The 10,797-nt window shown below is 37.4% G+C and overlaps 1 protein-coding gene and 2 non-coding genes across 4 annotated transcripts; 2 read left to right on the forward strand and 1 right to left on the reverse strand.

The window, feature by feature from the left end:
- Window positions 1-1,925: 1,925 nt before the first annotated feature.
- LOC135626424 (prohibitin-1, mitochondrial-like) lies at window positions 1,926-6,545 on the forward strand. Of its 2 annotated transcripts, none has more exons than XM_065131686.1 (6): window positions 1,926-2,045; window positions 2,135-2,354; window positions 3,824-3,940; window positions 5,376-5,546; window positions 5,674-5,886; window positions 6,131-6,545. In XM_065131686.1, exons 2-6 carry the CDS (start codon window positions 2,178-2,180, stop codon window positions 6,329-6,331), a joined length of 879 nt encoding a protein of 292 aa, XP_064987758.1. In that variant the 5' UTR covers window positions 1,926-2,045; window positions 2,135-2,177; the 3' UTR covers window positions 6,332-6,545. The 2 variants fall into 2 exon arrangements, with proteins under 2 accessions (XP_064987758.1, XP_064987759.1); XM_065131687.1 differs by having other exon boundaries at window positions 1,956-2,045; window positions 2,148-2,354.
- Window positions 6,546-7,205: 660 nt separating this feature from the next.
- Window positions 7,206-7,279, reverse strand: TRNAT-AGU (transfer RNA threonine (anticodon AGU)). Its single transcript has one exon. It is a non-coding gene; the product is annotated as a tRNA-Thr (tRNA).
- Window positions 7,280-10,708: 3,429 nt separating this feature from the next.
- TRNAR-UCG (transfer RNA arginine (anticodon UCG)) lies at window positions 10,709-10,782 on the forward strand. The gene has a single exon. It is a non-coding gene; the product is annotated as a tRNA-Arg (tRNA).
- The last annotated feature ends 15 nt before the right edge of the window (window positions 10,783-10,797 follow it).

A 10,797-nucleotide genomic window follows, 5' to 3' on the forward strand; every position in this document is an offset into this window, starting at 1 on the left:
GCCAACGCGATCGATGGTGCATGACCAACTCCACACCAATTGGACCTGTACAGGTCGGCATCGCACGATGTGGGACTAGACGAACCAACCCACGCCATCAGGAGCATACAAACTAGTCGCTTGCATGACCACGTTAGATGAAGCATCGACAATCATTAACAACCCACATATGACCGGGTCGTCACCATAGGTATAAATATTGATCCCATGGCCTGAGGAGGAGGATCAAATCTTTTTCATCTCTAAAGCCACTTGCTAACTTAACTATCGGAGAGGTCAAGTCGAGAATTTTCCCTCCCGACATTGACCTGTCGTGTAGGATCTCAATGTGGATGAAATCGATCAAGCTCCACCTCGAGTCGGCCACGAAAATATAGTAGACGCTCGAGAACCAACCCCCGATTTGACCCCGTTCCTCTAGCCTCCTTGCCTAAGAATCCACATGAACTATCTCATTAGTCACTTATAACGTGTGTATGTGTAGTTGAAGTCCTACGTGTTTTGGATGGTTTGTGATGAACTATAATTGACAAAGGCTTGAAAACATTTTTGAACCTCTTAGTTTTATTTTTACCATATAAGCTCTCAAAGCCTTTAAATCTACCTTGAAATATGCAAAATAAATAAAATCATATTTTTAAAATACTCAAGTGCTAATTTAAGTTAATAAATATTAGATAATATTATTACATTTGTAATTAGAATGAACCATGAGAGCATACATACAAGTTTATCGGATCCAAATCCTACGAGAGAGATATATAGTGTCAATTACACTCATGGGTATGGGTACGTAATAGGATGAGGATAATGTATTTTTTTTATTACCTTATGGTTATAAGATGGTGACAGGTAAATCACCCCCTACCTCAAATATATTCATTTTTATGTTATTATTTATATATAAATATATTTTTAATAACAATATAAATAAAAATATATATTTAAGAATTGAATCCCAATACTTATAATCCCACCATTTCAATATTAACCATTAATCAATCTTATGCTTAATTTTTTAAAATATTTAAAAATCTTATAAATAAAATAATAAGTAAAAAATATAACACCCTATTCTTAGTTCACCTATACCCTATACTTGTGACTAAAGTAAAATCTCATATTTTAATTTTCATTATTGTTATGGATAGGAATACAATGAAAAATAAGCAATCTTATGATTAACTTACTAAATAAAATGATAAGGTTTCCATTGTATTTTTGACACCTGTACATAATTATAGTATCTAATTAAAGAATGTAAATTTTTAATAGAGTTCAACATTTCATTTTTATAACTATAGTGATTTCAATGTAAATTTTTTAATTTTAGGAATCGATATACTAAAGAAATTTAATTAATAATATGTAATTAGCCTTGCCATTGATCCTACTAACGAAAATACCACACGTGTGAAAAATAACATCAAAATAGGATTAAAAAGATAATTTTACAATGCTATTATCACCGATATTAATTTTCCCTTCTAAAACTTATGTGAAAATGATTTCCTCATTCCGGATCATCCTCTCCTCCGACTTCTCAAACGACCTCCTAGGAGGAGAAAGCTTCAATTAATTTTCGAAAGCTTCACTTTGGTCTGAACTCGAGCTTGGTTGTCAACGTCCTCCGACTATTGATCCTTTTATTTTTCTCAGCAAAATTCTTCTTTCTTTTTTAAATTTTTTTCTTTAAACAGTGAGAATAACATTATAAGATTATCTTTTTAATCTTGTTTTAACGTTATAGATGACAACACGTGTCAATCAATAGAAGAAATATGATTAAATATTTTTTTTCGAAAATATAATGATATTAATATAAAATTTAAAAATTCGATATTCAGCTCCAGTCCATTCTAGGAATTTATCGGATTCGGACTCACGTTTCGGATTCGGGTTGTTTTCTTTTCCTACTACCACCATTCACCTGCTTCCTCGACCGGACATCACCTTGCGATATATAACCAAATCCCTAGAGGAGCTCCAAACCTCCCAAAACCCCCCCAGCCGCCACGTCGCCGCCGAAAGCGCCGCCACCGCGGGTAATCTCTCTCCCTCTCTCGCTCTATGTCGATCTCCATTTCTTTGCTTTTCCGGTGATTGTTCCTCGTTTCTTATCCCTCGTTGTTAGATTCGAGGGTCAGAGAGTCAGAGAGAGGGAGGTAGAGGCGATCATGAACTTTAGGAACGTCAGGGTGCCGAATGTCCCCGGATCGGGAGCGGCGGGGACGCTGGTGAAGGTCGCGCTTATCGGTGGCACCGCCGTCTACGTTGCTCTCAATAGCCTTTACAATGTCGAGGGTGGACACCGCGCGATCGTCTTCAATCGCATCCAGGGCATCAAGGACAAGGTCAAACCACACTTCCCATCATGCCCATACAGTATATTTCATGCGCTCTTGCGTTGATCGGCGAAGAACCTTATGTTGTTAGCTCAAGAATGCCCTTATCTTACGTTTTCTTAGAGAGGATTGCTGTGCTGCTGCACTTGTTTCCACGTTGCATAATGACCCTGATAGTTGGTTTCTGGTTGTCTTTATTTTTTCTCAACCATTTGTCAACTGAAATGTTATGACACAGGTAAAACTAGCGTATACTTGCAGTTGATTGAGTAATTCGTGCATCCTGTGATAATGTTAATTGTTAATCTCGTTTAGTTTCTGAAATGCCTTGGTTTTGAAGGCTCTGCCTGTAATTCCTTTCTGGTAATGCTTATCTTTCAGGAACATGTGATTTGTGATGTTATTGAAAGAGTTGGAAAGTTAGAACCACCAACATGAAGTTGATTAATGAGCTCAACGAGTGAAAATTTCAGTATTCAAACTTGTTGTCGATAGGTTAAGTGTTACGAAAACGCTCTTTTTTTAATGCCTGAATCCACCTCGTTGTAATTCATAAGTCGAAATGAAATTTTATATGGTCAGATCTGGTGTAAAGGCCCTGTATAAGTGTAATACTGCATATGTAACTTTTGAATATGACTTTCATGAATGAAGTTACTTAATTTGATTGGGTTCATTGCTTGGATGAAGTTGTGGTAATTTAAAAGGTTGATGACATCAGACATTTTTAGATTGCATGCAAGAAAGTCTTATCAAACTAATATATTTCAGCTGAAGACTACATAGGAGGAAGACTGGTGCCTTCTGGTAACCAGATTGAAACATTAGTGCCCTTTTATTCATATTTGGGGATATGTTGACATAAGGAATCTACATAATTCAGTAGTAAATTGGATAATTGAAGAAAGTCATCTGGAGTGTTTTTTTGAACCTGTTAAGAGCTGTCTTTACCTAGAATCAGCATTATCTTTGGTTGATCTTTAGGCACTAAAGAAGCCATAACCATAGCTATAGGTGTGGACTGCTCATATTAGCTAATGTCATATGCTTTAAAGTATTGTATTGTTTTCACTCTTCTTTTGCTTGCCTATTGCTTGTATTTTCTGCAATTAATATGGCATGGCCACCTTTGCTGGGAAGAAATATGTTGTGTATTAGTCAATTAAAAAAGTGAAACCAATTAGCGCAGATAGTGCATAACTTAATTTTGGATTCTTTAGTCTACTATAACGACCAAAATTCTGGATACAAGCTCCATTTCTGCTATGCCCTATGGTTTATGTTATGGTTCTTTATATTACTGTTTAATTTTTTGCATTATATACCCACTATCTCTGCTCTTACTGTAACAGTGTTTATTCAGGTTAATTGTACTCGATACATCTTTCTATGCTCTCATGCCTATCTATCTTTTACTTTAATTGTCGAAGTGTAGAGTCATGACCTTTTAGTTTCATATAACAAAAGCTTGTATACAGGTCTACCCTGAGGGAACCCATTTGATGATTCCGTGGTTTGAAAGGCCAATCATTTATAATGTTCGTGCGCGTCCCCATCTTGTCGAGAGTACATCTGGCAGTCGTGATCTTCAAATGGTATTTCTTTGTAAATCTTTTTATAATGCAAACATATATATTGTCTTATTGCGTCCTTGTGATCTAATATGTAGTGGACAAGCTTCAGCCAATCTTCTGCCTCTGGTGCTCCAGGAGCAAGTTATTCTAAGTAGTCATGATACTTTTTGCTTGATTGTTTGGCTTATTTAGAAGTAATCTAGTGTTACAACTTGTTGTTATCACTTACTGTCATCTGCCTGACTCCACATCATTTATGTGTCAGTTTGTGTTTTCACATGCAAGCATCGAAATCACATCCATATCATAGTTTGAGTTGCAACTTTTATTGTTGATGGTCTGCATTGTCTCGATTTTTTTCCACCTTGTATGTTAATTAATCAATATGCTTGACTTGTGATCATGAGCAGTTTATTGATTTGTTCTCCTTTCATTTCTGTCTTCAGTTTACTGATCACTAGGAGACCCGTATTCTTTTTATGACTGGAGTTCTAGAACTTCAACATTTTTTTTTTGTATTCTTGACTCCCTATTAGACCTTGATTTTGCCTCTGCATAGGTTTTGTGAAGTTTATAATCTGAATTTTTGTTTGTTAGTGTGTATATCTTCTTATGAATGTTAAGTTAATGTCTGGCTTCATGCTCCTCATGTACCTGAACTAGCAGATCTAGAGTTTGGACTATTAATGCAAGACCATTTTTTACACAGTCTTATGCATCTTGGAGATGAATTCCGAGCCAGAGACCACTTTCAGGCTCACTTGATTGAATCTTTGATGTGCATAATGACATATTGCTTTGAAATCCAACGGTTACATATCATAAGCTAATAGGAAGAACATGTTGCACTTGCCATGTCATGTACAATTAGTTATAAAAGGAAATGGCAAGCTATGAATCTCTTGTGGATGAAAAATATAATATTATGTCAATGTATCATTTAATATTAATTTTTATGTCATCTTATGGGAAAGAGATTCTAGATTGTGAGTAGTAAATTCAGGACAACAAAGCTTGTGGATGTCACCTATCAAAGTCCTGATTATTGTCCAAGCAGCTGGCAGTTGCAATAATCCTTCCACTCCACTTATGATTGAAACATCCTGGAGAAAGTGATTTTAGCAGGGGAAACATTTGCAAGTGAAGTTAATGGTTGTTCTTGGAACATTTGTCTAGAAACCTATGATACAATTCTTTGTTTCATTCCATACATAAGTACTTATTTTTCTTCCAAAACTATACGTACTGTTGTTGTACCACAACTATTATAACCAGGAATGCTGGCATAATGACTGAACTTGGTAAGGGAAGCAATCACTTTAATGTGTCCTTTATCATATACTTCTCACTGTGATGTTTATGCTTTGCTTGGCCATTTGCTGGTTTGTATGGTATTGGCCACCTGGATTTTTTTGTTCATGGCATTATTAACTGTGAAGCCTCTATTCTTGCACAGGTAAAAATTGGGCTTAGGGTTCTTACTAGGCCACTTCCTGACCAGCTGCCCACCATCTACCGAACTCTTGGGGAAAACTACAATGAAAGGGTACTTCCTTCAATTATTCATGAAACTTTGAAGGCTGTGGTTGCTCAATACAATGCTAGCCAGCTGATCACACAAAGAGAGGTTTGAGATAATTATGATAGTCATCTTTTTTCAAATCCTATTGCTTTGTATGTGTCTACTAACTAGCATAAACAAAGATTTAAGCATCACATGGCAGTTAGATCTCTGTTACATCTGTATGTCGTAGGCGGTGAGTCGGGAGATACGGAAGATCTTGACTGAGAGGGCCCGAAACTTTAGCATTGCTTTGGATGATGTGTCCATAACGAGCCTGAGCTTTGGAAAGGAGTTTACTAATGCAATCGAAGCCAAGCAGGTTGCTGCACAGGAAGCAGAGCGTGCTAAGTTCATTGTTGAAAAGGCAGAGCAAGATAAGAAAAGTGCTATTATCAGAGCACAGGTAACTAATTTGATTTGTTAATTGAGCATTATCTTATTGCTTTTCTAACTAGTGAAACTTAGTGTTAGCATGGATTGTTTGTCCCTACTGTTACACTAGACAATTCAACATTCTCTGGAAGAAGATAAATAACAAGTTTCGATTAGCTGTAAAGAAAAACTTCTATTCTATTCGAAGCAGCTTAAATTTTCGATAAACACATGGAAACAAGGTTAATCTTGTTCTCCTCTATTCTTCCGAACAGGGTGAGGCCAAGAGTGCCCAGCTCATAGGTCAAGCAATTGCAAACAATCCAGCATTTCTTGCTCTGAGACAGATTGAAGCTGCACGGGAGATAGCTCATACAATTGCGAATTCATCTAACCGTGTCTTCCTGCAGTCTGATGATCTACTGCTGCACCTGCAGGAGCTGAATTTTGAGAGCACAACTAAACCGAAGAAATGAGAAGTGCGATTGTCTCCTGATGTATATATCAGGAGAACCGAGATACTGGAAGACTAATATGGTTCCGAAAGAGTTGAGATAAATTCTGTCTTTTGACGAAAAGAAACCAGAAGTCAATCATCAAAACTGGAACTTCAATGTCATTCTTCAATTCTGATTCCATCAGATGAGATCTGCATCACGTTGTGATTCCAAAATATCATCTGAAACTGGATGACGGTGCCTACTCTTTCCTGTTGTTCCTTGTTGCCACAAAGTAGACTAGTTCTTCCCTATGCAGATTTTGCTTGTCATTATGTTATTGTTCTGCAGCATTAAACAAGATAATATTTTCAAGAGCAGGAAAATGCAATCGGTTCTGGGTTTTTGTGCCCTAATCGATTATCGAAATAGGTATATATCAACTTAAGCCACAATCATTCAGCAAACCCAAATTGCTTGCCAGGCTAGCAGAGTTAAAAGAACCAGGCTCAGTATCGGAGAAACTTTCGAATTGTAAAGGAGTACTTCACCAGAATATATGGATGTAATGTTAGGAGAGGCGAAGTATGGCCTTTTCCGTCGTGAATGGACAGATGAGATCCATTGCCGCCGTGAATGAACAGATGAGATGAGAAAAGGACAAAAAGACAGTGGTGCTCCTCCGGTGTCTCCCTGTCTTTTCCCTCGTCACAAACCCTATGAGCCTGCCAGCAAGGCTGGGAACCATCATTGTATATATAATGCCTTGAGATTTACAAACGCTTAAAGCTTATGATTGATCACATTATGTAATATAGAATGTGTTGCAATGGCATTAATGCATAAGGATTAAAAACCGTTTATGCTTTCATTGAGATTCGAACTCAATAAGCATTAAAAAACACTAGTTTATTGCTTTCATTGAGATTTGAACTCAAGACCTCCCGCTTACTAAACGGGTGCTCTAACCAACTGAGCTATGAAAGCTTAGCTGTAATCAAGGACCATAAGATAGTATATAAGGAATTAAATTTCAATGAAAGCTTACGAACAATTTCCGTGGAGCAGCAAATTTAGTAGTGTGAAAAAGCAGCTACTAAACTTTCACAATCACAGTTTAATCTCAAAACAAACTCAGGTTGTATACATTAGTTTCTATCCTCATTCCAGGAATATCTTACCTTAGTGCTGAAATGACAGTCCAAATAGCTGCTTATTTATTATTTGTATGGTTATGTTGTGCCAATTTCAAGAATCATGACATGTTACTTGAGCCCTAAATATCTTCATTCCAGGAATATCTTCTTTCATGCATGTCTGATATGTTTTTCTTTCGAGAACAACTGAAGCATAGTCATCCAAATTTTCCATATCAGTATGAGTCGGGGAGAAAATATTTTTCATTCTTGAAATATTCCTCTCACCATATTTACAATGTGAGCTTTCCAAGTATCATTCTAACACCAAAATTTCATTTCGTCGAACCTTGCATAAAGTCTCTAATTGACTTCGGCATTGATGCGGCTACACTAGGCATGTTCTTGGTGCTAATTTTATAAGTGATATTAGGGACTCGTTTTGAAGAAATTCATCTTGACGGAGAGGATATCCTTGTCATCCAAATTCTAGTTCTCAAGACATGATCACTTTCATAAAATGGACCAGGTTGACTCATTGTATGACATAGACTAATGATCAATTATAACACTAACATATTGTCACTAAAAGAAGAACCCAAAAAATAATGTCATATAAAAACTAAAATTAAGAGATGTGTCAATAACACATCAATGAGCAAGCAAGCTCCTCATTTAACCATGTGATGGCGTTGGGGGACAATATATACTCAATGCTAGATCTCCGCTGCAAGGGCAAAAGAGCTCATACTCCCATTCACCTTAGTTAAGAAGATGATCATCATCAAATGACTGCATCATCAGGATGTTGACCCTCAAGATTGTCGTTCTCAAGTCGATCACCACATTGTCCTAAGGTCAGATGTGCGATTATGATCTTATGATCATTTTATGTTGCTATACTCCTCGATGACTTCACGAGAACTACCTAACTTAAATAAATAAATAAATAAATTACTTGATTTGATAAGTCGAGAACCTTACACAAATAACCTTACGAGAGTTTGCATAAGAGATTATGATTTTCTTGACTAACACATCTGCCTACTGTTAGTTATAGATGTCGTACAAGCTAATCGTATGAGTGATGATACGTGTGATATGATAATCTTTTTATTTATTATTATTATTATTATTATTATTATTATATATTTTTATTTTATATTGCTTGTTGCATACTGATATCTTTGGATCTTTACAATGAGAATCGGATCGTGATAAGATCACGATAATGAGATCGATTTACCTTTAAATATAGACCATAAATAATCCTGGTTATAGGTTACTCGAGAGGGATATCGAGATAACTGGATAGACTAGTGTGCTATATACCCGTCCATTTGATGGAGACGGGTAGTCTCATAGCTGCTCGTGTGGGGACATTAGGACTACAGAGTAGGTGCTCATTGGAGAATGAGATCACTGATTGATTTGCTCATAGAATGTTGGATGGTTGATGATACCTCATTGTAAGACAGCGATTCCATCATTCCGGTAGTGTACCTAGTCCTTAGACTTGAGACACTAAGGATATTCTGTATGAGTACTTCACTCTTTAATATCGAGCTTACAGGTTTGGAAGTTCCAAATCTACCACAACCAGTCATCGAGAATAGTAGCAAACCTTATAAGGGCTATTGAGTGTCGATAGAGGATTATCCACTCTTGGTATAATGAGAGGAATATCCTATGTTCTTTTTCAAATAAATCCTTCACCAAGGTCATTCGGATTGAGAGAGAAATAGTTTTCGGGGAGAATTCGATTAGCGCGAAACTCGAGGAGAAATCGTATGGGCTGGACAATACCATGCCCGACATATAGTCTCTGGGATATTAGATGGATGAGAGACTATAGGTACACGATAACTAAGAACGGATAGGTCCAAAGGATTGGATTCTCCTATATCATCTAGGGACTACGACGAAGTGGCATAGTATGTCTACAATCAATGAGTCGAGTGAATTATTATAAAGATAATAATTCGCTAAGCCAAAAGGAGTTCTGATAGGTATAACTCACGACCAACTCAATATTGGGCCTAGAGAGTCGTACACATATGGTAAGTATTGCGACGAATAGAGGTTCGAATATAAGATATCCTCTAGAGCCCCTATCTTATTGGATATCCAATAAGCCCTTGAATTATTGGATCATATGAATGAGATCTAATAAGAGCCAATAAGAGATCATTTGATAGAGATCCACTAATCTAAGAGGCTTAGGTAGTTGAATAGAGATCCAATACCCAATAGGGTAGGATCTAGTAGGGTTAAGTTGATAGGAGGCTTCTATAAATATGAGAGAACCAAAGGGTCATAGGCTAGGCTTCTTGGTTTCCACCTCATATTCTTCTCTCCCCTTCTCCTCCTCATATATCAAGTGCAGAGATTTGGCTAGTGATTTGAGGAGCATCTTTGTAGCCCCTATCGTGTGGATCACCACTAGAGAGGAGGACAGTTTACCTCCTTTATCCTCTTCTTCAGATTTGTAGGAATTAAGGGATATATGATCTCATCAGGTAACACAACTATCTCACATGTGGTTTTTAGGTTTACAATTTTTGCACACCAATCTTCGTATGATGACGAACACCTTTTGAAAAATCTAGGATTTTTATTTTTTATTCTTCTACTATGCATGTGATATCACTACTAGACTTCCCTACAACAATATCAGAGCCAGGTTGTTCATATGAAAGATTAGTTTTAAACTACGTGTGTTATGTTTTAGGAAGACTTTTGACATCAAAACGTTGACGCAAAAGGTAAGAAAGGGCAGCAATTGTTGCTACCCTTACAAAAGTGGCCAAAGTCTGCTTGCAACCTTGGCCATCTAAGTGTAGGCGGTTGATGGCCTGCTTGTAGTAGGCCGCCCACAAGGGCAAGCGGCACCTACAGCGGTACTCGCCCGCAAATGGGGCACCACTCGCGGGCGAGCTGCCTACGAGGGGCGGGGCTAACCTACAGTTGTCACCCGCAGCAGCACATGCGGGCATTGCCCCGCAAGGGGCGACGCCTGATGCCTACGGGCATTGCCCTCGTAAACGGATAATTTTGCCCTTTGGAAATCTAGATAATTATTAGTATAGGACTAAGAATATAACATAATATAATTATTCATGATCATAAAACAGGCTGTTGCATGAGAAATTGGAAACAAGCATACTCCGAGAGAAAAAGAACAAGAACGAGAATGAGAGAAGATGGAAATTGACCTGGTGGAAGAACAGAAATTATTATAGCTATTATATATTATAAAATTGAAACGCAAGAAATGAATGACCGCATAGCGCAGTGGATTAGCGCGTCTGACTTCGGATCAGAAGGTCGTGGGTTCGACTCCCACTGTGGTCGTTTTCATTTTTGTTT

This window comes from Musa acuminata, chromosome BXJ2-11 (assembly GCF_036884655.1).
Source record: "Musa acuminata AAA Group cultivar baxijiao chromosome BXJ2-11, Cavendish_Baxijiao_AAA, whole genome shotgun sequence".
NCBI lineage: Eukaryota > Viridiplantae > Streptophyta > Magnoliopsida > Zingiberales > Musaceae > Musa > Musa acuminata.

Coding starts and splice junctions, on each gene's coding strand:
- LOC135626424 (XM_065131686.1), top strand. CDS start 2,178: ATGAACTTTAGGAACGTCAGGGTGCCGAATGTCCCCGGATCGGGAGCG. Junction 3,941..5,375: donor GCAGTCGTGATCTTCAAATG/GTATTTCTTTGT, acceptor ATTCTTGCACAG/GTAAAAATTGGGCTTAGGGT. Junction 5,887..6,130: donor GTGCTATTATCAGAGCACAG/GTAACTAATTTG, acceptor TCTTCCGAACAG/GGTGAGGCCAAGAGTGCCCA.